Source organism: Ochotona princeps, chromosome 3 (genome assembly GCF_030435755.1).
Source record: "Ochotona princeps isolate mOchPri1 chromosome 3, mOchPri1.hap1, whole genome shotgun sequence".
In the NCBI taxonomy this organism is placed as follows: Eukaryota; Metazoa; Chordata; class Mammalia; order Lagomorpha; family Ochotonidae; genus Ochotona; species Ochotona princeps.
The window spans coordinates 113,386,535-113,413,933 of NC_080834.1; the positions used below are offsets into that span (position 1 = coordinate 113,386,535).

The window sequence follows — 27,399 nt, forward strand, 5'->3', positions numbered from 1 at the left end:
AAGGCAATTACATTTCAACCTGAGTTTCGGAGGGATTTACTAATCGTAGCAGATGTCGAGAGGTCAAAGGTCAGGTTGTCAGATTTCTGTTAAAAGACTGCTGAGAGTGAGCCTTTAGAATGAAGACTTTGGGGTGTGTGTGCCCTGTCTCCAGGTCTGGGAAGCAGATGGACCAGAAAAGTGGGACGGCAGAATTAAAACACCCAAGACAAGCATAGAGTTAGTCAACTCTGCAATGAAGGGGAAAGGATAGAAAAGGTAGGGTTGCAGGAACTCCCTGACATTAACTAGAAGTTTCTTCAACAGAGACGTAGTGAAAGATCCTAGAGCTAGAAGGCTGCCTACTTGGTTCGAGTCTGCACATGTGGGTGACTGGGTGATTTGGGGGTTGTCACCCATCTCTCGGTTTTCTAAGAAGGAATCCATATTTTAGATATTTTTGGGTGTTAAGATTATATGATTTCTGTTTGTATCCAGTTTCAGTTAGTGGGGATTAAGGTCTTGGAAAGAGGTTCAGTGAGGAAAGATATATGAAGAAATGAGAGCTGAATCCCAGCTTAGAGAGAATTAGGTCAAGAGAGGGCCTTGACTAGCCCAATGAAAATAAGTCCTGAATGGTACAAGGATTTCCAACTCCTGGGATTTTTCTGTAGAATTGCACCTAGGATAGACTTTATCTGTTCAGCTGGTTTTTTATGTCAATGTGACATTTCCCAACGAAAGCAACCAGGCCTGTGAAGTAGGCTGTTAGTGTCAACTCTCCTGAGTAATTGACTTACCTGACTTTCATCCGGGTGATACATTTTATTTTAATCATGCAGTGACTAGATATTTGCACTACAGTGAAATATTTCAATTTTTATTTGATTGCAATCTTGGCACATTTTCTAGATTTACTTTTCTTTGTGAGTATTTGCTAAGATAAAACTAGCTTCTTCATTATGAGACATAGTAATGTGTGTCTTGGTTAATAGTCTTAGGTATTGGGAAGAGCCAGTGTGTTTTAAGAAGGAAATACATACTCCAATGACAATGTGGACATGTATTCATTCCGTGAATGGTCAAATGCATTCTGTACTGTTGCTAGGCATTTTTCTCAGCAGGATGAAGTGGTGAACAAATGTGCCATCGTGGTTTTTATGTCCTTTGTGGATAGGAGTCTAACTTCAAACACAGCTCTGTTGCCTGTGGAAACATCAGTTCCTTCACTCATTTTTATTTCATGATTCTCTTCATTTTAAGTTATAAATAAAGGATTAATGTTAACTTTCAACACAGCTCTGCCAGAAATAGCGCTTAGTTATCTGGTTCATTCCATACACAATGGGAAAGGAATAAACTATTTGACAGCATTAAGTTTTATCAACACCTGCAACGAACTACTTACACTTGTCTTTCTTTATACATTGCTGGATCATACCCAACTCAAAACTCAGAGAAACCCTGAGTTTTGACAGTGTTTGTATTCTTCCTGAAAATCCTTAGCTTCTAAATTCCAGTATACCCTCAAGCAGTAAAATTTATTTACGTACCACTATATGTGTATGTTTGTGTGTGTGTGTGTGTATTTAAGACTTATTTTGGGGGGCCCCACGTGGCAGCTTAGTGGCTAAAGTCCTCACCTTGCACGCGCCAGGATCCCATACACGTGCCAGTTTGTATACTGGCAACCCTGCTTCCCATCCAGCTTCCTGCTTGTGGCCTGGAAAAGCAGTTGAGGACAGTCCAAAGCCTTGGGACCCTGCACCCGCGTGGGAGACCTGGAAGAGCTCCTGGCTCCTGGCTCCTGGCTCCTGGCTCCTGGCTTCGGATCGGCTCAGCTCCACCTGTTGTGGCCACTTGGGGAGTGAATCAGTACACAGAAGATTTTCTTCTCTATCTCCCCTTCTTCTGTACATCTGACTTTCCAGTAAAAAATAAATAAATCTTTTTTTTAAAAAGATTTTTTTTTTTTATTGGAAAGGGAGACAGAGAGAAAGATCCTTTCTCCACTAATTCACTTCAAATGGCCTCAATTGCCAGAGCTGAGCCAATCTGAAGCCAGGAGCCAGGAGCTTCTTCAGGTATCTCATATGGCTGCAGGGTCCCTAGGCTTTGGACTGTCCTCTACTGCTTTCCTAGGCCACAAGCAGCCAACTGGATGGGAAGTGGAACAGCTGGGACATGAACTGGCACCCTATGGCATCCCAGTGCTTTCAAGGTGGGACTTAGCCATTTCAGCCATCATGCTGGGTCTTCATATTTAGTATGGCACAGTTCATGTCAGTTTAAGCTTTGAAACTGTAATAAAGATAAAAAAAATTTTAAAACTTCAGGTGGTGGTCTAGGGCTTACAAGGGAGGAACAGACGCAGAAAATTCAGGATGGGTGTTTCCAAGAAACTGAGATCCTATAAGACTTAAAGGGAACGAGAAGTTACATGAAAAGGAAGGTGATTGGAGCAGACAAGGTATCCTGAGAGCATCCTGTATGTCACTGGATTAGATTTGGTCAGTTGCCAGGGCTATCTCTAGCAACTGTGTCTGTGTGCCTGGTCTCTGTCCTTCTATAAAGCCACCAGGAGTCAGTCCCAGAGGCTTCACCCTAATGACCTCAGCTAAGCCTAATGCCTTCCTAAGAGGCCCACCGCTAAACACTTGAGCTGGCTGTGGTTTCCACCTGTTTGGGCCACTAGCATATGAGTTTGGGGACGAAGCTGCAGCAGCAGGAGTTGAAGGCAGCTGGGCAAACCATGGCAAGTCCTGATCATTTCTACATGCGCTACAAATGACATCACTTCATAGGTTTGAGCTGCATAATATCAGAAACATGTGTTTCAGAGTTTGCTGTGTTCTATATCTCTTTCAGGTCATTATTTTTAAAATACTAGTTAAAGTGCCTTATAATTTCAACACATGCTCTGGGGTCCCATGCTGTGGCTCAGTGGCTGAATCCTCACCTTGCATGCACTGAGATCCCATATGGGTGCTGGTCTATGACCCAGCTGCCCAGCTTCCCACCCAGCTCCCTGCTTCTGGCCTGGGAAAGCAGTCGAGGATGACCCAAAGCCTTGGGACTCTAAGCAGCAGACAGGCCAGTGAGGTTCTGGGAAGAGAATGCCCCTGGCAGCCAGCCAGGCGCTCAGCTGAGAACTGACAAGCACCTTCTGCATTCTGACTGGAGTTTCCCTGGTATGGGTTCCTTCCAAGCTCTTCTGGGAGATTGCCTGGAGGCCTTTCCAGTTCATGAAATCCCTCCTGGGGCTTTATCAACACTGTAATACTGGCCTTAATAGTCCCCCTGGCACTGGGTTCTGAAGATAACCCTAAGATGCCTAGATGCTTGGAGCGGAAGGCTGGGACCCACCTAAATTTTCATCTCCCATACTAGTCTTCTTCAAGGCCTGCTTCTATGTTCCTTTCCTCATTCAGTCAGGAACTTTCTGTGTGTGTGCTCTTGTGCACAGAAGGTAATGTCTACTTTCCCACCTGACAATTTGAAAGACAGAATGACAGAGAAACCTGGAAGACAGAGAGAGCATCTTGCATCCTTTGACTTTCCCCAAGCAATAGCAAAGACCAGGGCCGCATCTGCTGCCCCCAGCTGGGTAGCAGGACCCGGAACGCTCAGTTTACATTCTGCTGCTTTCCCAAGTGCATTACTTGGAAGCTACACTGGCAGCGGAGCAGCCAGCAGCTAGGACTTGAGCCAGCACTCTGATGTGGGTATGGGATGCCTATGCTGGAAGCTGAGGCTTAACCACCTATGCCACAAGGAGGCCCTTTTGTCACTCCCTTCTAAAATGTGGAGCTCAGTTCTGAGTTGCAGTAGACCGCATCTTCCTTGGGTTCTGTTTTTTTTTTTTTTTTTTTTTTTTTTTTTTTTTTTTTTTTTCCTGCGCTAGGGAATTTCAGGGCTAAAAGTATTGGAGAACCAAGCAACCTCGTCCCATGCATAGTATGACAGTGGTGTCATAGTTTTGTAATCCTCAGTTTCCAGTCCTTACAGAAACAATCATGGGAAAAATAGTTCCAGGTTTAACTCATCTTCATTGTCTTGAACACTGTTGGATATGTTTACTACGATCAAAGTAAAATTACAGTTTGAAAGTTCAGAATCGGCCTTGTTTCACGTACAAAGCACTTGAAAAAGTTTGTGGAAAAAATGAAATGTAAAGATAACTGTGTCTTGCTGCATATACAGGATTTCAAAAAGTTTGTAAGCAACGCATATTATTTGAAGACAATGTTATAGGAACCTCAGAATAGGTTCTTATTATATTTTAATTAAGAATTGTCTCTAAAGCACACTAATTTTAAAAATTATCATTATTAACCGTTGTCCACTTCTTCGGTGTCTGGCCCATCTTATTCAAAACCTCAGAGAGAGACTCCCCACTCCACTACCACTTTGCCTCTTCATCCCTAAGCTCCACGCATACCTCAGCGGGCGAGCTCAGTATCCTGGCAAACAAGGGCCGTTAGACGTCAGTTCGTTTTTTTTGTTGTTGTTTCAGAGTCTGAAATTTCTTATCAAAATTGGCTTCACTCTTCTCACAAACAGTTGCTGCAGCTGTCTGAGAACAAGGACACAGCGGGTACTTTAGCGAGCTGGGTAGATTCTCCCTAAGTCCTGTTTAAGGTCTTCGTACGATGGCGCTCCTTTGCCCACTGCTGGGCGGCTTACCCAGGGCCTGAACCTTGCTCACCTGTTCCAGCCGGCTGCACTCCGCAGTTCCCTGGTTCCCCAAGCCCGCAGCTTGGAAGTGTTAAGACAGAGGCCGGTGCTGCGAGGCGCTGCCTGCGCGGGCAAGAACAAACACTCTCTCTCACTCTCTGTCTCTCTCCCTCAAGGGCGGGACTGTTTCCACAGTGGGCAGTGCTGCTGCCAAGCGGGCCTGAGGCCAGGAAAGTAGCTGGTGTTCTGCCTGGGAGCACATCAGGCTCGCGCACCTCCCCCTCCACTCCTGGCGCGCCTGCCGCCGTTGCCTGGATACGGAGCTGACGCCAGCCTGGTTTCTGCCATTCAGTTTAGAGGCGTTGCAGGCAAAGCAAGCCTCACACGCGGAAGAGTTGACCTAAATCGAGATGCGGAGGAGACACGCGCTCCTCCACGCGGAGAGACCAGAGACCAGCTCTGGAGGAGGGGGCTCGGTGAGGGCTGGACGCTAGAACGCATCTCCAAGGTCTATTCAAGCGAGAGGGAGGTGGACTTGTCCTTGACAAAGCACTCCAGGGCTGTTGGTTGTAAAAGTTGCAAAGGAAGTCAGCAAGCTAATGGGCTAAATGAATGATGTTCCACGCATGGAATCCACCAGGCCAGGGGCTCTTGCTACTGATGTCATTCGCGAAGAATAGAGTGGGGCCCAAGAATATGCATTCAGATGCCTCGGTTATGGATCATTCTTTAAGTAATCCTGAACAGAACAATTGGATTGTGTAATGACAACAGTAAAAATACAAAATCAAAGAACTAATTTTCAGTGATCTTATCTTGCAAACAGGTGGATTTTTACATGAATCATTTACTAACCTGCGGGTGAATCAGACTCCTCTTATAGGTTCAGTTGGGGGTTGATTCCCTTTCTCATGAAATGACTTTTAGGGATGTGGATAGAATACTTGCAGAGCTCAACAGATGTTCTTTAAAAATGTCTCAAAAGGTTTAACTTAGTCATTGTAATGCAGTGACTCAACCCTCTGGGAAGCCCACAATATGTATCAGAGTGCTGTTTGCAGTCCTAACTCCTCTGCTTCTAATCCAGCTTCCTGCTAATGCCCCTGTGAGGCAGCTGACGGCCCAGGGCCCTGTCACCCACATGAGAAACCAGGACAGAATTTCTAGCTTCCAGCTTCTATGTGGCCCAGCCCTGGGAGTTAGGGAGTGACCCAGTGGATGGAAGATCCCTTTCACTCTGCCCCCTCTTGCCCTGCCTTTCAAGTAGATAAAAATAATAAGCATTAGTGAACAGCTAAGCCTACTTTCAGGTAAGCCTTCCTCTTTCCTGCATGTTATCCCCTTTCCCCCCCACTCGTAGAATGCCTTTCTCCCCCATGTTCTTTTAGCAAGTTGTTATTAGTCCTTAGTAGCTAGTTTCAGGTGTCAGCTGACTGTGAGTTCCTGGCATGGTGGAAATTGTTACTTTTTATTGACTGTACCTACCCTGCTGCAGACACGGCTTTAAATGTTTGTTCCATAGGTGAGGGGATTGTAGACTTATGCTATTCTTTACGGAGGATGGAAGGGGATGGGTGTAGGGGCAGTATGGGAGAAGACCCTGCCCTCCCTCCCATGGCCAGGCAGAGTAGCGAGGGGGCAGGAGATGTGCTGTTCCTTGCTACCAGGGTTGGTGCCCTGATTTTGTTCCAGGGACCCTGATACCATCAGCTTCCTCAGAATGGAACGCGTGTTTGTATTTGTCCCAATCTCTGTTTTATTGTCTGGTAGGCAATATATGCACAGACTTGCTGGGAAAATAGCATAAAAAAATAAATGTGGACCCTTTTCTGTGGGGGGATGTTTCACCTATACATTTCCCTGAGGAGGATGCTGTAGTTATTTCATCTGTTATGTAGATGTCTTGATTTTGAGTTCATATTAGACTGTTGTAACTGTGGATCTAGACGAAGTGAGAGGAGCTGAACTGCTTCAAAAGGAGAAGCTTGCCCTGGCCTAAAGGTAGATCCTCTTCTGTTCAAGAGATTCCAGATTCTACCCAGATCCTCACTCCAGAGCCAGCCCTGCCTTCTTGAGTCTCTTGAGGACTGGCAGGCCACCCCACCCCCACCCCCGGGTCTCTAAGGCCTCAAGCCCAGGAGTGGCTCAGCCACTTTGAGACTCTAATGGCTCAGCTTTTGTACTGATGCAAATTTTCTCAGGTACTGTTTATGTAGCAAACTTGTTCTGCTATCCAGCTGAACAGATCTGCCACGACAAAGAATAGGCTGCCAGCAGCGTCCCATCTTGAGTGTGTCTGCTGCTGCTCTGCTTCCCTTCACTGTTCTAATTGTACTCCTAAGAACGGCAACATGGAAGTGAGGCTTCAGCTCTCAGTGGCTGGGTTAGTGACTGTCTCCTAAGTGCCAAGTAGTGATATTCACAGTAGGTTCGGCTCACGCGATATGAGCTCTGCTGATCTTTCTGTCACCTGGAACTTTATGATTCTGGGCTCGACACTGAACGTTTTTAAGCCTAAAGAGGGGCACACAGTGAAGGTAATTTCTGCTTTTCCTCTCTCATGAGATGAGACGCTAGTAAGGGAAAGTTCAAGTGGCCATCAACTGTGACGCATTTTATATAGTATGAGTGAATTTGCACAAAAAGTTACTTAATTGGTGATCATCATCCTATGCAATCTGGGTCTTTAGACATGTGTTGATGTCAAAAAAGTATCTGTTTTATATCTTTTGGGTTTATATGACATTTCAGAAGTCGTTTTTTAAAAGGTCATTTTTGCTGCTCCCTGCACTTTACATAAAAGAGAAAGTTCATCTGACTTCTGGAGTAGCCTGTGTAACACGCTTGGGAAGTCAGGCAGAGGGCATGAGTGGGCATGCTGTGAGCTGCCGTATCCCAGAAGGGCACTTGGGAGGTTTTGTTGGGAAGTGTAATTGTTCTATGCTGCTTTTAGTCAGCTGCTGTTGGAACATTCAGAGGAAAACAAATGCCGCTTGTCCTCACAGTCAAGGGAGGCTCGGAGCGGCTTGGGCAGCCTCACAAAGGACCTTGGCTTATGAACTGCTGCACTTGAGCCACTGGGGAAAAAAACTGCCAAGGCCCCAAGACCAAGACTTTGTCCAGGAAGCTTACAAGATAATTACAGCTGATAGATAACAGAGGTGACTGTACATAAGGACACAACTTTAAAAAAAAACAAATCTCCTTTTCCTGCACCTGCTACAGAAGGTAAAGGAGAGTGAGATAGGAGTTGCCGGGAGAAAGGGTGCAGCCAGAGAGGCTGGAGAGAGAAATTTTCGTTTTTGTTGTTGAAGACAAACATCTGCATAGTTGTTTCCTTTATGTAAGTGTTGGGAAGCTGAATGTACCCTCCAGATGTGAAGTCCTTTAGTTTTAAGATATAGGTTCTAGAACACACTTACTGGTAAGAGGCAGTAGAGGGGTTCTGGAGCCAGGCGACATGAGTTCAAATGCAGCGCAGGGTGATTCCCAAGGTCACCCTTGGCCTGAGGTACCTGCCCTCAGTGGCTGCACATACACTGCTTCCCTAGACATATCATCAGAATCTAGGAGGTTTGGAACAACATCAGCCCTTGGGCGTTACCGAAGCTGCTTGTTTTCTGTGTGACATTGAAAAACAAACACGAAAGTTAACGTTCCTGAGATTGAGTTACAGCCCAAGAAAATGGCTTGGAGAGCACGCACTGGGCATTGAGAGTGGCAGGGTTGGGTTTCTGGAAGCCTTCTGCGAGTGGCTTGCTTTCTCTAGCCAGGGTCGTCCTGTGCTGCTGTGGTAGTAAGGTTCTCCTCAAACTTCACTGCGGCTTCTAATGACTTTCTTAGGTATGTGAGGAAACTATTTGCAGTTCCGCAAGGAGTGATCCCACAAGGACACCCTGACACGTGCTCCCCTCATTTCCTCTGTGGCTTTGCGAGGTGGAGAGAGTGTAGCTGTAATTCACATAGAACCTTCGGGTGCCTGCATTCTTGCAGTGTTGATCAGAAGGATTATTCCACAAAAAGAATGCCAAGTAAATGAAATACAGGGTGGGCGGGGTCCCTAACCAGAAGGGAAGGTCACCCAAAGGCCTGGAATCTGAAGGACAGCTTTTGCTGATTTGCACCGTGGCCACTTCCAAGCAGCTGACCTAATGTCAGCTTACTGGCCAAGTTTCTGTAAAATTATCAGTTGGTTTTATGACCCAGCAATGTAACACTGGAGAGCCTTGTCAACAGGATAGCAGGTAAAAGTGAAAAAGTTATGCAAGTTAAGCTTGAGTACAAGGGATGGGTGAGGTGGTGAGATATGAGATTGGAATGTTGGAACCAGAATGAAATATGTATTTCAGATTCCTATTCTTTTGCTCCTTCTTCTTTTTCTGTAGAACACACTAATAAGGGTTTTGTTTGTTTGTTTAGTTCAGTTTTTTTTTAAGATTTATTCATTTTATTGTAAAGGCAGATTTACGAAGAGGAGAGATGGAAAGAAAGATCTTCCTCTGGTTCACTCAGATGGCCACAATGGCCGGAACTGAGCTGATGTGAAGCCAGGAGCCAGGAGCTTCTTCCAGGTTTTCCACATGGATGCAGGATCCCAAGGCTTCGGGCCATTCTCTACCGCTTTCCCAGGCCATAAGCAGGGATCTGAATGGGAAGTGGAGCAGCCGAGACATGAACCGGCACCCATATGGGATCCCGGAGCCTGCAAGGTGAGGACTCAGCCCCTGAGCCATGGGTTTCGGCCTGTACCAATAGGTTTTTCAGTGGTTAGGTAATTCAGTTAATATGAACAACTTTTTAGAATAGGAATTCTGACAGCAGTATGCAGAAAGTCATAACCCCATAACTGGATGCCAGTTCCACTGACCTAATTAGTGTCTCTGCAGGCATTAGACAATAGCTTGACACTTGAAACTGAAAGGGCTGACTAGCAGGTAAGGAAGAATCAACCAATTAAAAATGAGAATAATAGAGAGCATATGAAGGGGAATTATTACTGTGATAACAGAGCAAATGGAGGGGTTAACAATGTTCCTAGCAAGGACAGTTTTACCAGCGTTACGGGGCTTGAAGCCAGATTGAAATGGATTGCCTCCTAAGAGGCCAGTTTTTGAAAAGTTACTATTTTCTTTGGGCCGAGGACAGAACTGACCTCAATAGAAATCAAGTTCTGTCTTGCATTTACAGATAAATCTCCTCCCTTTCCTCTTTTTTTGCCCTGTATAGTTATCTGCTAAGGATTCTCCCAAGGCCAGCCTTCCTGCTTTCCAGATCCTTCCAGATCCCGGGCCTTCTTCCTCTAGGAGGCCTCTATTTAATTCTGTCTTCCTCTGTAATCTTGTATCACTCCTTCAAAACCCCTTTGCCTAGAAGCAAATCAAATGTCTAATATTTTAGAAGGAAGAGAAGAGTGTCGGTGTTACTTCCCTTGGGCTGTTTTCCCAATGCCTTGCTTGTTTCCACAATCGAAGCTGTCTGTTTACATTTGTTATTCATGTTACTTCACCTCTCACTCTGCAGCACGGTGTAACTTGAATCTCAGCCAGCCCACAGCTGGTGAAGGTGGCCTACCCATGGCTTAACTTGATCTCTTTTCAGATCTTCCACAGTGACTTGCTCATTCTTGAAGTTTTTATTCCCCATCCCTTCTTAGTTTCTTGTTTCTTTTTTTTTTTCAAGATTTTTTCACTTTTTAAAAATGTTATGACACAATTCCATAGGCTAGAGATTTATTTTATTTATATGAAAGGCAAAGTGACAGAGAGACAGAAAGCAATCTCCCATCTGCTGGTTCATTGCCCAAAGGGTTACAATGACCAGAGCTGGGCCAAGCCAAAACCAGAAGCCAAGTGGCAGGGACCCAAGTGCTTGGGCCACCTTCAGCTGCTTTCCCAGGTACACTAGCAGGGAGTTAGATCAGAAACACAGCGGCCAGACTCAACAGACATGCATATGAGATAAAGCCAATGCAGGTGGCAGCTTGACCGGCTGTACTACACCAGCCCACTTGTTCCTTTTACTTCAGTAACAATTCATTCTCTCTACTCTCCCCGAACCCCTCTCTTCTTGATTTGTTCTTCTGCTACTGTCCTCAGACCCTTTAAGTAATGACCTTCCTCAAGTTTCTGGCTTTTATTCTATTCAACCTCACAGTTTTAACTTTCTTATTTTAAAAAAAATGATTTATTTATTTTAATTGGAAAAGCAGATACACAGAGATCAAGATCTGTCCACTGGTTCACTCTTTAAGTGGCCACAATGGCCAGAGCTGAGCTGATCCAAAGCCAGGAGCCAGGAGCCTCCTCTGAGTCTCCCACGTGGGTACAAGGTCCCAATGCTTTGAACCACTTTCACTGCCTTCTTAGGCCACAAGCAGGGAGTCGGATGGGAAGTGGAGTAGCCGGGAGGGGAACCAGTGCCCATATGGGATTCTGGTGCGTGCAAGGTGAGGATTTAGCCACTGAGCCATTGCGCTGGGCCCAACTTCTGTGAGCAAGTTAACTGTCCCTGTCTGCTGGAATGTACCTTATGGCCTAAATGTTCCTGGACATGGAGTTTAGAGAGTCCTGTCCTGTGTTCGGAGTTGGTGTGGGGTAGAGAGATTCAGAGTTTAGTTCAGAGCAAGTTTTGAACCTTGTGCTCTGCCTGAGAATCCGAAGGGGGCTTTGATGACTTGCACACTCTGTGTGCCTCCTCACTGCCTAAGCTGGAGAAAGCATTGAGATGGGGTGCATGACCAGAAACAACCACAGGACTTTCCCCGGCTTCTTCGGCAGCCTACTTGACATTTCTTGGAACTCAGTTCGCCTGAGCGGGTGGTGTGTCCCAGCAGCCTCAGTGGATGACCTCAGCTGTTTCTTTCCTGGGCTCCATGACCTACCTCTGTACTTGAAGATACAGATCTGCAGTTTGAAGTTTCCACAGTACACCATAATCATCCATTGTGTCAAAGATATTTCTACATTTTTGTGCTTCTTAGGGACAGCCTATACCCCGAAAGGCTTAGCATGCTTGTAACCAAATAGGCATGCAGGAAATAAGCCCAGCTGAGACCATGTACCCACCAAAAGATGAATTATGAGATTTGCAGGATGCAAAAAATGTTGTTCACCCCCACTTCCCCACCAAGCCTTGAAAGTGGTGGCTAGCTGGAAGCAGCAAGTTGGAATTCTAGACAGTTAGCTCCATTGACCTTCGCCACCTAAAGTTCCCATCCTTGTTTCTCATTGGTTGAGGAAACTGGGAGGTACAATCTAGTCTGATACGGAGCCTAAAGAGGGCAGGGAGAATAGAGGCGTGGATACTTAGACCTGTGGCTAGGCAGATAACAGAAAGGACAGAGGCACTTGTATGCGGGAGAACCCTTCAGACTCATACTGGGAGCTGGTGCCAACACAGGCCCCGGGGGCATCGATCGTGTGTAGCCTTCTTCATGACGAAAAAGGCATCAGTAGGGTAAGGTCTGTCTCAAAACTAGAAACTCAGAGGGGTGGAGAGAGCCCTCTTGCCTTGCTAAAAGCAGTGTCTGAGGCAAACGAGCATAGTACTGCGTGGAAAATCTGAAATGTTAGAGGGCAAGGACAAAAACCCATCACCAGGCAGGCTCAGCAGTTCACCTCCTCCGGGCTTCTGCATCTCTCTGTCCCATGTGCTACTGAGGCCCACTCATGTGGTCATATTGAGGCTAAGCTAAGTTTTTATGAAAATGAATCTGTGAGTCATTTCTAGCAGATATTTTGTCAATATTGGTTGAATGTGTGAGTTGGCTTGATTTACTTAATCAATCTCAACCATGCCATGCATTAAATTCACCAAGACAAATACTCATGTCTTGGGTCACATTCACAGAAATTATTGTTAATATGTGTGGGATTAGATTCAGGCAATGGTAATTTATAAAAGCTCCTAGAAGATTCGAATATGCTGCTACTTTTGAGAACCATGGGTTTAAATGAAATAAGGAGGTACGTGGCTGTTTTAATTAAATCCTCATAATAACTTCGAGAGAGCAGGTCGGATTCATTGTTGTTAGCTTACGGAAAAGGGTGATGGTCTAGTAGCTTCATGTAAACCACCAGATTGGCAAGTGGCAGAACCAGAAACTCTTAACTTGCACTTTCTCACTTCCTGGGTAGCTACCTTAGATTGGCAAGTGGCAGAACTAGAAACTCTTAACTTGTACTTTCTCACTTCCTGGGTAGCTACCTTAGAGTGGCTGGGATTCCACTCAGTCTGTTGTCCCATCACTTAGCAATCGTGTATTACCCAACTGGCTGGATTATGTAACATTTGGAGAAATGTGCCATTCTTCTTGCTGTTGCAGTGGTTGCTCTGAAAGTCAGAGTTACAGAGTTAAAGTCACAGAGAAATCTTCCATCTGCTCACTCCCCAGATGGCTACAACGGCCAGGCTGAAGCCAGGAGCCAGGAGCTTCAGTGGATTTCCCACATGGTTGGCAAAGACTGCAACCCTTGGGACATCTCCCACTGCTTTTCTGAAGCCATTACCAGGGAGCTGGATTGCAAGTGAAGCAGCCAGACATGAACCATTGCCCATATGGGCTGCCATTGTGCCGGGAGGTGGTTCTGCCTGCTATGCCACAATACGTGTTCTACTGCTACTGGAGTGCAAGGTGAAGACAATGAGGAGGAAGATAATTGAAATAATCAAGCTGTGCCTTCCTAATGCATCTAAAATTTCTCCTGGCTGATAATACTGATTTCCCAGCTTTCAACCTATAGTTTCCCTTGATGTCCTGATTAGCAGCTGTTTCTTTGAAATGCCTCCAGATTTGACCTCTATCCTGATTTTCTCAGTTCCCTCCTTGCCACTCCGGACTCCATAGAATGTTCCCTCCACATTCTTCTTGCTGACCTGTCAGAATGTTTTCCTCCTTGCTCGGTGTTTTTGACACTCTGATCATGTTGTTTCCTCTTCAGATCTCTCCAGCAGTTTGAGGTTTGTTGTTGTTGTTGTTGTTAATTACATTGCATTATGTGACACAGTTTCATAGGCTCTGGGATTCCCCCAACCCCTCCCCACACCCTCCCCCCATGGTGGATTCCTCCACCTTGCTGGCTGCATTGCCACAGTTCAAATTCAGTTGAGATTCTTTCATTGTAAGCATATACCAAGCATAGAGTCCAGCATCTTATTGTTCAGATAAATTCAACGGTTTCTTGGGGAGACCATCTCTGATCTGAAGGTAGAGCTGGCAGAGTATCATCCCGATCCATTAAAAGCCCCAACACAACATCGACAACAATTTACAACATTATGGAACTAATTGACATGGTATTGAGTAACCAAAATGTTAAAAAATGCAAGTTCTTGGGCTTGGCAGCGTGGCCTAGTGGCTAAGGTCCTCGCCTTGATCCCATATGGCTGCTGGTTCTAATCCCGGCAGCTCCACTTCCTCTCTCTGTCTCTCCTCCTCTCAGTGTATCTGACTTTGTAATAAAAATAAAATAAATCTTTAAAAAAAAAATGCAAGTTCTTAACCACATCCTGTGACTACTTCATTGACATTTCAATTTTGGTTTATATACAACCAGCTTCTATACACCTTAAAATGGCTACAGGGTACTATTTAGCTGTCTCGTGTCTATTTTCATTTTAGTATTTAGCAGTTTATAGTGCTGAAGCATAATTGTTCTGCACCTCAGCTGTTGACATATGCCTTGTTAGAGTTATAAGCCAGTTTAGACTATTCTAAAAACTGCCAAGTTCAGCAGTTTGAGTTTTAACAGTTCCCTTTGGGCTGTTTCCAGGCCCCTCCCCCTTGAATCTCTTGTTACTGCATTTGCTTTCTGTCTTTTGCAACCTGGATAAAAACCCGAAGAGCTTTCCAAGGACTAATTTTAAATGAGCCTTACCTGCCCTGATCCTCTGTGTCTTATGGCACACAAGAAGACCTGCCAGAATCTGTGCATGCTACGTCCTGTGGCCCTCCAGCACGCCCGCTGGACCCCAGCCCCGTGGGCAGAGCTGGCCCCCCAGCACGCCTGCCTGACCCCCAGCCCGTGAGCAGGGCAGGCCCTCCCGGACCCCAGCCCCCTGAGCAGGGCTGGTCCTCCAGCATGCCCGCCTGACCCCCAGCCCCGTGAGCAGGGCTGGCCCTCCAGCAGGCCCGCCTGACCCCCAGCCCGTGAGCAGGGCAGGCCCTCCAGCAGGCCCGCCTGACCCCCAGCCCCGTGAGCAGGGCAGGCCCTCCAGCAGGCCCGCCTGACCCCAGCCCCGTGAGCAGGGCTGGCCCTCCAGCAGGCCCGCCTGACCCCCAGCCCGTGAGCAGGGCAGGCCCTCCAGCAGGCTCGCCTGACCCCCAGCCCTGTGAGCAGGGCAGGCCCTCCAGCAGGCCCGCCTGACCCCCAGCCCTGTGAGCAGGGCTGGCCGCTTGGCTTCAGTGCTGCTTCTGCTTGTTTCCTTCCTGGTACTTGCCTCAGTGCTTGTTTTTTTTTGCATGTTTCCTTCCTGGTATCCGCTGCAGGCAGAACTTCATTGTTGAGCGGACACAGGGTGAGTTCATAAGGCCGCTGCCTTTCTTCCAGTGCCTTCGCTACAGTCTATTGCATACCTTAGCTGTGTGACTCTTCCTTAGGTACAGAATCATAAGGCAACAACAGCAAAAATAATGTCCCAATGTGTTGGTTCTTTCATCATTGACCCCCAACTGAGACCTACATTGTAGAGTGGCATTTAACCCTGTCCTGTCTAGTCCCCTACACACCCAGATACAGTCAGATGGATTAGGCTCTGTATTGGAGGTTGCCTCTCACGGTTTTTTGCCTACAGATATATTTTATTCTGCAACTTTTTTTTTTCAATGTCAACCTGAGTCAACACTTAAAAATCGTAAGATTTGTCTGGAAAGTTTAAGTCTCAGAGAAAATTAAAAAATTGAAGACGTTTGGGCCTGGCGTGATAGTGTAGTGGTTGAAATCCTCGCCTTGAATGCTCCGGGATCCTATATGGTCGCTGGTTCTATTCCCAGCACCCTGCTTCCCATCCAGCTCCCTGCTTGTGGCCTGGGAAAGCAGTCGAGGATGGCCCAAAGGTGTGGGACCCTGCAGCCACATGGGAGACCTGGAGGAGCTTCTGGCTCCTGGCTTCAGATCAGGTCCAGTTGTTGTGGTCACTTGGGGAGTGAACCATCAGACAGAAAATCTTCCTCTCTGTCTCTCCTCCTCTCTGTATATCTGCCTTTCCAATAAAAATAAGTAAATCTAAAAAAAATTGAAGACGTTTGAAGAAAAGATGAAATTTTGGAGAAAGGGAGGGTGTTCAACAAGGCTTTAAAATTCTTACCTACTTCAATTCTTACTCCAACTTTTACCTTCATTTGTGTGTAGTAGTGGCAGCGTCTGTTCCTACAGTAGGTGCCTAATTAATGCTTGTTGAATTATGTCTGAATGACCTTTGGCAGTATCCCGCCATGAAGGCAGCTTCTATGGATAGAATTTCTGCGTTCATGACCCGCAAGTGTAAGTCACCCAGACTGAGTGATACCAACAAGCCAAAGGGATTCTGCATATAAAGTGCACCTAGACGCTACAGTGTTCAGAAGATGTGACCATCTACTCACCAACAGACAAATAAATGTTCCACACAATTGTGAATTTTTCTGTAACAGGCTTTAGCAGAGCAGAATCTTGAAAAGAGAATAAGAATCTATTTAGCAGAGTGAAATGACCATGCTGGAAGTTAGAGGATTATCTAAGTAGAATGCCAAGTTTCTGCATCTAAGCTATGAAGCAGGTAGTGAGTTAGAATAGCTGCTGCACACAGTGCACTCAGTTCCCATGGAAACTGGCTCCCATGCTAAGTTATTTATGTGGATGAAGGATCAGTGTACCGCTGCTGCTTCCCAGCCTGCCCCGTCCCCTTTGCTATCAACATTTCAGAGATAATCATCGTACTTTTTATACAAACTCAGAAATTTTGGAAATAAAGTTTGTCAACCTGATACTAATAACAAAGGTACATACTGAGGACAATACAGTCTCGGCTTTCCTGGAAACATTGAACTATCTGTCTCTAACATACAAATTTCCTCTTGCAAGAAATCTCTTGTTAGAAGTGTAGGCATAATGATAATTCCTATGGGGCTTAGCTTGTGACAGGCCGTGTGCTAGGAGCTTTAGTACCATGTCCTCACAACGGATAGTCAGTATAATTATTTTATATTACTAAGGCAGAGAGGTTTTGTAATCTACCAAGGATCTAAGTGCTACAAAGTGGGGAGCTCAGATTCTTTTTTCCCAGGGATTCTGGCTCTGGAGTCTAGGCTGCACTTTTGTGCGTACACCCCCATGCTTCTTCTAGATAAAGCTTTTTAGAATCGTGTTTTCAGTTTGTTCAGAAGTAGAGAGGCAGAGGGGTTGGTGTTGTGACACAGCAGGTGCCTGGATGCCAGCGTCCTATGTGGCATTTGATTTTGGCTGCTCCATTTCCAATCCAGCTCCTTGCTAGTGTGTGAGGGAAGGCAGAGGAGGATGAGCCAAGTCTTAATGCCTCAGCCATCCACATGGGAGAGCTGGATGGAATTCTAGAATCCTCACTCTGGCCTAACCCCACCACAGCCTTGGGGCAATTTGGGAGAGTGAACCTAGCAGATGAAAGATCTCTCTGTCTCTTTCTCTCTGTAATTTTATTTCAAATAAGTAAGAAATCTTTTTATAAAGATTTATTTATTTTTGTTGTAAAGTCACATATACAGAGAGGAGAGACAGAGAGGAAGATCTTCCATCCAATAATTCACTCCCCAAGTCATCGCAACGGCCGGAGCTGCACCGATCCGAAGCCAGGAACCAGGAACTTCTTCCAGGTCTCCCACGTGGATTCAGGATCCCAAGGCTTTGGGCCATCCTCGACTGCTTTCCCAGGCCATAAGCAGGGAGCTGGATGGGAAGCGGGGTGCTTGGATTAGAACCAGCACCCTTATGGGATCCTGGCACATTCCAGTCAAGGGCTTTAGCTGCTAGGCCACTGTGCCGGGCATGGATAAGTAATACATCTTAATAATAATAATAATAATAATAATAATAAATAGTAATAGTAATAATAATAGTAATAATAATCACCTAGAGAGGCTGAGACAGGCAGAGAGTCATTTTCTATCTGCTGGATAACTCCCCCAATGTGTACAACAGACAAGGCTCTTGCAGGCCAGAGCTGAGAGCCAGGAACTCAAGTCTCCCACCTGATTGGCAGGGAACAGGCCTTGAACTACCAACTGCAAAGTTATGCAATAGCAGGCAGTTGTAGAGGAAGTTGAGGAGCTGGAACTAAAACCAGGGGCTCCAATACGAGATGCAAGCATCCCAAAGCAGTATCCCAACCATTGGACCAAACACACGCCCAGGCCAAACCTTTCATCACTGTGTTCGGTTTCCTCTTGGCTTATTTACCTTGCCATTGGCATTTGCATTAAACCTTCCATCCAACACTTTCTCATCTCGGCTCCACTCTTTGTTACCTGTACTTCATCTTTCATTAAGTCCCACTTCAGGCTAGTGCCTTACTGAATTTCATCCCTCGCTAGAAGAAATGTCTTCCTTTTCCGAGTTTATGCCACTCTTTCTCTTTGCCACTCTTACCATTTTCATTGCTTACCTACACCAGCTATTCATTTCCAATGATCGAGTCACATTTCCAGAAGTCCTTTCCTCCCCATCTAAATGCTTTGCTCAAAGAATACATTCTGTACTTTGTATGTGGTGGTGTTCTCTGGGTTAATGAATTTAATTCACAAACATAATAACCACACTACACTTTATTAAATCGCATATTTTTCTGTTTAGGGTCCTTTGATTCTTGCTGGTCCTTTGATCCTCAGTCATCAGACCTGGGTAGGGAACCATCCTGGCCAACAGATTTCACTGTGTTAGTGCCGTTGAGCTGTGATGGGGAAACCTTACTTCCTTCCCTGCCTCCTGAGTCCTGGGCTGATGTGGGGCAAGCTTCAAGGTCTCTTTTACTGCCTTCTTTATATCAGCTAGGTAAGACCAGGCAATTTGCACCCAGTGTTGGCTTTAACATTTGGCCTACTCCTGGAGTTTTCCAACTCTTTTATTCTTTTTTAAAAAATCTATTTTTGGGCCCTGCATGATAGCTTAGTGGCTAAAGTCCTCACCTTGCGTGTGTGGGATCCCATATGGGTACTGGTTCTAATCCTGGCGGCCCTGTTTCCCATCTGGCTCCCTTCCTGTGATGTGGGAAAGCAGTAGTGTATGACCCAAGGTCTTGGGACCCTGCACCTGTGTGGAAGACCTGAAAGAGGCTCTGGGCTCCTGGCTTTGGATGGGCTCAGTTCTGGTCATTGCAGCTGCTTTGGGAGTGAATCAATGGATGGAAGATCTTTGTCTCTGTCTCTCCTCCTCATCTCTGTAGATCTGACTTTGCAATAAAAACAAATCCATCTTTAAAAAATTATTTTTATTTGAAAGGCAGATTTTTTACAGAGAGGAGATTCTTCCATTCACTGATTTATTGCCAAATGGCCATAACGACCAGTAATGCCATGCTGAAACCAGGAGCCTAGAACTCTGAGTCTCATATGGGTGGCAGGGCCTGCTGACTTGCTGGGCAAGTTACAAGGAACCCAGAGAAACAGAGCAGCTGGGACTTGAAGCAGTGCTCTGATATGAGAGGCTGCTGCTCCCATATGGGATTCCAGCGTCTCAAGCAGCCATTGAACCTGCTGAACCCCACACCTGTTCTTTGACTGCTTCTTTGGGCACAAAGTTTCCTCTGCCACTGCTTTAGTAGCTCGAGGCTAAGAAACTGCAACACAGTTTGAGGCACTGTCTTTCTAGAAAACCTGTACCCACTCTTTCCTAAGGTCTTGACTCTTCCCCCAAATCTTGTCCCTGTAGGAGGCAGAGGTCAACTGCCTCGGATCGCACACATCTGCAACCTAGGGCTCTCTCACTGGCTTCCAGATGGCTCTCTGAACATCCTTTGTTTGATCTATAACACTTACTCTTCCGTCTCCTACCACCAATCCTGGGGAATCACCTCTTGTTCTTGGAGACTTCCTTATTTGTCGTGCAGTCTTCGAGGTCAATGTCTACCTTTAAAATCCTTCTGAACCAAGAAGACATTCTTTTTATCTTTTCTCTTTGTTCTTCTACCCATCCAGCAAAGTGCCAGCCGTGGAAGGGCTTGGTTTTATTTGCTGGGAAGAAGGAGTGGAACAGTAAGAGCTAAGGGTAGCAGTCGGTACTAGAGGAGAGAGCTGTGTACTAGTCACACTTTTGTGACGTCACATGTACACGTGAATGTTGCCCCTTAGTGGGGAGGGCCCGCGTTCATCTGACCCCGCATTTCCAGGGCCTTTGTGTGTTCAGCGTCTCACTGCTTTAGGACTGCAGCTTCTGCTTGGTGACTTGATCTCTAGGCTTCTCTTCTCTCCTCTCTGTAAGGAAGGTAAGGATTGCCACCTCACAGAGCTGTAGCCAGGATCTAACAGTTTACCCTGGCACCCAGACAGTGATGGCTACTATTAATTGTCACAGAAGTGGTTAATGATGGGTTACCGTTGCAGCTTACTGTTAAAGCAACTAATGACAGGTTACTCTTTAGTCTTTTCCATTTTTCCATTGTTTTAAAGATTTGTGTATCTTTTTATGTGAAAAGTAGAATGTCACAGAGACAATCTTCCATCGGATGATTCACTCCCCAAATGTATGAAACAACCAAACACTAGGCCAGGCTGAAGCCACCAGCCCCGAGCGCCATCCAAATCTCCCATGTGGGCAACAGGGATCATCAGCTGCATTCTCAGGGAGCCAGATCGGAAGTGTCATGCTGGGACTAGAATCGTTAGGGCATACCTAGGTTGTAAGAGGTGACTTAACCTGCTGTACCATAATGCCTATCCCCATTTGCACATTTTGAAACAACCTTGACATTGCTGTGGGATGACTGTTCCTTTCCTGTCATTTCAACCATTGGCATAGTTTTTCCTTTAGCAATCTTCTAGGTTCTTCTCCTTCTTCTAAGATGTGTTTGTTTATTTGAGTTACAGAATGAGGGAGAGGCAGAGAGAAAGAACTTCTATCCACTGGCTCACTCCCCAGATGGCCACAATGGGCTGGGCTGAAACTGGGAGCTAGGAGCTTTTCCTGGATCTCTCATGTGGGTGCAGGAGTCCAAGGCCTCAGCCATCCTTGGCTGCTTTCCCCAGGCCAAAAGCATGGAGGTGAATCAGAAACAGAGCAGCCAGGACTGGAACCGACACCCACAGGGAATCAGTGCTGAAGGAAGAGGATTATCCATATATACCACCGCACTGGCCTCGGCTTGCTAGATTCTCTTCTGACTTACCCACCCACCTTTTCTTATTTCCTTCTCTATAGCACAAGCTGCCCCCCCCCCCTTTAGCCAACATTTATGCCCCCACCTCACCCTCGCACTACTGTAAACAGTGTGGATATGGTTGTTCAGAAATGCTGCTAGTTCAGTTGAATGCAAGCTGAGAATCAGAGGTGTTTCTGAAAAGGAATGGACACACTGAGTCAAGTCTGCAGGTCCTTAGGGAACCCCAGGTGGGTCTCTGACAAAACTAACATTCTGCTCTTTCTTGTTAAGAAAATATGCTGCTTTTACAGCTGTCCTAAGGTGGAGAACCATCCATAATTTGTCATAAATATTTAATGAAGTCTGCATGTAGCCAAGAAAAATGAAAATAATTGAGAAAGAGCCAAATTTGCAGTTTCTGTGGTCCCAGTTCATCTTTTCCTGCCTGTCAAGCTGCTTGTCCTGTGAGTAATGGAATGGACCTGGGTGTTCTCTGTGCATTGATAACAGTGCTGACAACAGCTCCTGTGCCTATTCTAGAAACCCAGTGAATACAGTGATTTTCAACTGTGACCTGACAGAGCTCAATACTCCCCAAGTTGAATTAAGGTCTCAATATAAGTGCAAAAGGTGATTGCCTTGCACCCAATGAGCCAGAGAACTTAAATGGGTGACTAGAATCCTCTGTGCATAAGCATATTTGCACATGAATATACATGTGCATGTGTATATATATTTATTGACTTAACGTCAAGGGCATGAACTGTTTTGTCCACTTTTTCAGTAAATTGGGCAGTTGATGTCAGGACCCAGATAGAAGTTGAATCATGTTATGAATATTCACTTGCTCTGCTTCAGCTTATACTTACCAGCAAATGGATATTAATGTAGTCCTGAAATAGCTGTTCATTGTTAGAATAATTGCCTCTTAATCTTATTTTTCAGGAACACTCACTAATGGTTTTATAATAAAGTGCCTTCTGATGCTTTTCATGACAAAGCATCTACAAATGCTTGTGTGTGTGATGTATCTTTGCTTACCAGCAGAGGGGAATAGGTTCTAGAAACCATTCCCCTAGGATATCAAAATCAACAAATATGCAAGTCCATTATATAACATGATGTAGTACACGGGTGCTTCAGAAAATCTGCTGAAAAATAGAATTAAAGAAATGCTTTATTCTTAGTGCAAAATAATTGAAACCTAAGAGTAGGCTTTTGGCCGAGTGGTTGAGACCTTGGATGGGATGCTCACGTGCCATGTCAGGTGACTGGCTTTGAGTTTTGGTTCTGCTCCCAATGTCCGTTTCCTGCTACTGCACACAAGGCAGCAGCAAAGGTAGAAGTCCCTGGTTTCCTGCTCTTCACATGAGAGACATGGATTGAGTTTCCTCTTCCTTCCTTTTGTCTGCCCAGTCCTGGCATTTCCAGACATTTGGGCAGTGAACCAGTGGACGAGAGCTCTCTCACTTTCTGCTATTCAAATAAGTACAGAAAAATAAGTAAACATTGAAATTCTTGTGTGGTGTTTTCATAATGTTTTTCCACAAATTTTTGAAAATCATTTGTATGCTTGGACTTCAACATTTTTGCATAAAATAAACATACATTTTTAGTATCATTCCCCTCCCGTAATAAGCATCTCTGAACTTGTGCGTTATCTTTGCACCTTCTTTCATATACTTTACATCATCTCTGGATTGCTCCTGATACCCAATACCGTGTGAATAATGTGCAAACAATTGCTATGCTGTATCTTTTTAAATTTATTTATTTTTACTGGAAAGCCAGATATGCAGAGAGGAGGAGATACAGAGAGGAAGATCTTCGGTTTGCTGATTCACTTCCCAAGTGGCCACAATGGCTGGAGCTGAGCCGATTCAAAGCAAGAGCCAGGAGCTTCTTCTAGGTCTCCCATGTGGATACAGGGTCTCCAGGCTTTGGGCCATCATCAACTGCTTTCTCAGGCCACAAGCAGGGAATTGGATGGGAAATGGGGCCACCAGGATTAGAACCGGCACCCATATGGGGATCCCGGGTGTGTACAAGCCAAGGCTACTGCGGTGGTCCCCCGCTATGGTGTATTGTTAAGGGATAATGACATGTAAAAAAATACATGTTCAGAACAGCTGCCTGCAGGGTTTTTTCCCCAAATATTTCCAATCTGCAGGTGGTTGAATTCACAGCGTGTAACCCACTGACACGTATAAATGTGTATCTACTGGGGACATTGTGGTAGGGGCTCAGGGGGATGGCTGCCCAGAGAGAGGTCAAGGGAATGAGCATCGTGCCCACATGGGTCCTCCTCCGAGCCAGTCACTGTGCCCTTTTCCGTGGCTGGGAGGCTCACTGTGGTGCACACCTCACGTAGTTCTGATTTCTGCTGCAAACACAGTCTCTTTGATCTTAGGGGGCATTAATCGTTTCACTAATCACCAAGATTCTGTTTCAAGTCCTTCTGAAGAGCACGCTTCCCTCTGCTGCTGAGGCCCTGGTAGACTTGCAAAGAGGAATACCCCCTGAAGGGTCTTTGCCTGGTGGCTGGCTTAGGTCTTTTCCTCTCTGCTCCTTCTGCGAGCAGATAACATCCTGTGGATGCTTCAGCTCAAGCTAAATGCCCCTGGGCTTCAGAGCAGAGGATGCCAGTCTGGGTGGTCTTGGCCCATTACTTTTTTTCCTTTTTTTTTTTCAAGGAACATTTATTTTTTATTTTTTATTTTTGATAATGGTTACATAGTTGAGCAAGGTGAGACCATTGTTTCCAAACCTTCCCTCTCCTCCTTCCTCCTGTTATCTGGGTAAATTAGGGAGAAGCCACACCCAGACTTCCCACCACCCCATCCCTGGGGTTGGGGAACGGCCACCTGACATCATCCCAGGGTCCCAGATGTGGGGATCGAGTGGTTTTAAGAGTTCTGAAATGCTGTCTATCTCACTGATTCAAGGATGAGGACATTATTTCAAGGCCTATCTCCTGACACAATCCACCCCTGAGCCTCCATTTGCCCAGATATTTGCTGTCAATGCTTGACTGGGGTAGTTGACCAATTTGCTCTGGCTTCCTTCCTCTGCTGGTACCAGATGTTTTCTGTAGGCCCCAGTGGACTGCCATATTCTTCCGTGCATCTGGACATGCCATCCACTGCTCTGTCGGAGCCACTGAGGAGGCCCAGTTCTGACACATGGGCTCCACAGTCAGACCACAGATCCTGCAATTCTCCCCATGGTTGCAGTTCTGACTGAGCCCAGCAGTTCCGGTGGGAGGATCTCCACACAAACCTCATTGGAAGTGATCCCGGACCTGACTCTTGTGTGTGCTTGCCAGTAAGGCGCCTGGCTCAGGCCGTCACCCATGTCAGCCTACACACACAATGGTAGTTGTAATTGCTGGGTCAGTTTTAGCTCCAACCCTGTCTGTTATGTCAACCAGTGGATGCTGTGACCAGTCCAGTGCTCTGCGTCACACACTCGGCCCTCATATTCACCAGCAGGACCTGCAGCCCAATCGGGCAACCCTTCTGGGCCCGCCCCCAGCCCTGGCTCCTGTGCTTGCCTGTACGTGCGGCAGACAGGCCCAGTCTGTTCCACATCCCATTCAGCTCTCATATACATCAACGGGCATTGAAACTTAGCTCTACCCAACCAACTCCACTTTCCAGCCCACACTCACATTGGTGGGTGCCACCACCTGTCCGGCCAGGCCTGCCCCCAGACCTAATTCTCATGCTTACTATTGGGGTTTACAGCCCATTAGAGAACTGCCCACAATTTCCATAATAGGCCTAGCCCTAGCCTGTGTGGGGGATGCTTGCTGTGGAGTGCAGGGCCCAGGAACGGCTGAATATTTCTGAGATGTTTCTGGTTATGTCTGAACTAGTGTACTGTTTAGTGCTGGGGATGCAACTCATTCCTTTACTCATTTACTCCTTGCTTCCTCTTCTGCAAACAGTCCAGACATGTGTGAATACAGAAGCTTGCAAGCACTTTGCAGGTAGTGAAAGTAGGGCCCTGGTGGTAACCTAGTGGCTAAAGTCCTCACTTGGCATATGCCGGGATCCCGTATGGGTGGATGCCAGTTCGTGTCCTGGCTGCTCCATTGCCCTTCCAGCTCCCTGCTTGTGGCCTGGGAAAGCAGTTGATGATGGCCCAAAGCCTTGGGACCCTGCACCAGTGTGGGAGACCTGGAAGAAGCTTCTGGCTCCTGGCTTCGGATCAGCTCAGCTCTGGCCATTGCAGCCAACAGTGAATGGAAGATCTTTCTCTCTGTATATCTGTCTTTCCAATAAAAGTAAATAAATCTTAAAAACCAAAAAAGATAGTGAAGGTAAATATGAAGCTTTCCCTCTTTGTTTACACTTAACTATCCCTGCTATAATGTTACTGTGACTCAGCTGTACTTATTTAGCGGTGGGGAAAAGGGACTAGAGCTTAGATGCTGGCAGTCTTGTCTAGGTTTAAGTCCTAGATTGATGCCCATTCCTCTCAGTGGGCAACGTTTAGTGCATTTCTGAACTTTATCAGTAAAATGGCTGTGACAGCTGCTCCATTTCCATCCCAGAGTTGGTCTGAAATGAAAAGACATGTCATCCATGAAAATATTTTGGAGTCTTGAAGCAAAGGGAAAGCAGTGTTTGGGGAGTTGCATTGAGAATTCAGATACTGACGGCTGGGGAGGGAAGCTCTGGTGCCTACATTGATGCGGGTTCTTTTCCTTCATTCCCTCCCTCACCCTGCAGAGTGACCTGATACACTACCTGGGGCTGAGCCACCACCTGATCGCGCTGAATTTTATCATCATCACTTTCGGCAAGAAAGGCGCCTGGTCGTCGGCCCACGTGAAGGTGACGGACACCGACTTTGATGGTGTGGAAGTCAGAGTGTTCGAAGGCTCTCTCAAGCCGGGAGAGTCCCTGAAACGTGGCCTCGTCTTCATCCACGGCGGAGGCTGGGCTTTGGCCAGCGCAAGTAGGTCCTGCTCCCTTCACACCTGTTAGGTGTGGCCAAGTCAACCTCTACCCTTCCCCCGGCGGTGCGGGTCGGGGAATGGACCTGTGATTGAGTTTGGCTTACCCAATGGGTAAAGATAAGGCCATCATTTCTCTCATTGCCTCTGGACCGTCCTCTTTCTTGTTTGTCCAAGTAAAAATCTTAATAGTATCTACCTTTCCACTCTCAAAAAAAGTCCCAGTGTGAGGGCTACCCTCTGCAGAGGAGTTTCCTTGTTGGATTTTTAAAAAAGATTTATTTATTTTTGTGGCAAAGTCAGGTACATAGAAAGGAGGAGAGACAGAGAGGAAGATCTTCTGTCCAATGATTCACTCTCCAAGTCACCACAATGGTCGGAGCTGAGCTGATCCAAAGCCAAGAGCCAGGAGCCTCTTCCAGGTCTCCCATGCAGGTAGTGCCGATTCCCAAGTCCTTGGACTGTCCTCGACTGCCCTCCCAGGCCATAGGCAGGGAGCTGGATGGGAAGCGGGGCTAATCCATGCCCATATGGGATCCTGGCATGCTTAAGGCTAGGACTTTAGCCGCTAGGCCACTGTGTCGGGCCCATCTGGGTGGGTTTTTAGTTCAGCCAGGCTGTTTGAAAACATTTCTTGTGATCTAAATCATGGACTAACTTACTGTGCTGTGCTGATAATATCTACTGGCACCAAAACGAGATGTTTGAGCCAGAGTACATAACAGCGTGATCAATAGTTCTTTCTCCCCACAATACGCTTTAAAGCTGTCGCTATAAAAAAGCCAGAGCAGGTATTTCTTAATGTGCATGTTAACTCATCAACATGGTGTGTACTTGGCAAGTCAGAGATTAAAATATAAAAGGCAACCACTGAAAGGGAAATTTTTTTTTTTTCTTTTGAGTTGGATACTTTTCATGAGTAGAACAGATTCCAAGTGGTAGGCAGCCAAGTGGGGCAGCCCAGAGGCAGGTCCGTGGGGAGTGGAGTTCTGGCTGTCACCAGAGAGCCACTTGCTCATCTGTACCTCTGAGCTGTTGGCGTCCTCCAGGTTCAGAGGCGATGACAACTTGTTCTGTTTATTTTATCATGTGATTATGTATCTAAAGCACATATATATACACACACATATACTTAATGGTTCAAAAGTTTCATTTTTCTGGTGATTCCACTTTGTTGAGCTTCATTTCCATGAGTTATTCTTTTATTCAGTGGTGTGTTTGTGTGTTCAACAAATATTGACAGAATACGCATGTCTGCCCAAGACTCAGGGGTGCAAATTTTCAGCGCCCAAATGTCACGAAGCTGTGGGCCAGACTGGGCCTTTGATCATCTTCAGGGGGCCCCAGGGGACAGGGAGGCAGAGATGGAGGGAACAGTCCATGCCTTGGAAAACCCTGAGTCTGTCACGTTGAACACTTGCCAGGCAAGGGATAGCAGTGAAGGAGAGGAAGTGTAGGTGTGTAGGACTGGCATAGACCAT

At 46.2% G+C, this 27,399-nt stretch overlaps 1 protein-coding gene across 2 annotated transcripts in view; it reads left to right on the top strand.

Annotated features, from left to right (window-relative positions):
- The window catches only part of NCEH1 (neutral cholesterol ester hydrolase 1), a 108,594-nt gene that overhangs the window by 65,679 nt on the left and 15,516 nt on the right, over positions 1-27,399 (top strand). For both annotated transcript variants that reach the window (XM_058661098.1, XM_058661097.1), the window contains exon 2: positions 25,692-25,920. In XM_058661098.1, coding sequence (XP_058517081.1) covers positions 25,692-25,920 — 229 coding nt within the window. The remainder of the gene's footprint in view (positions 1-25,691; positions 25,921-27,399) is intronic.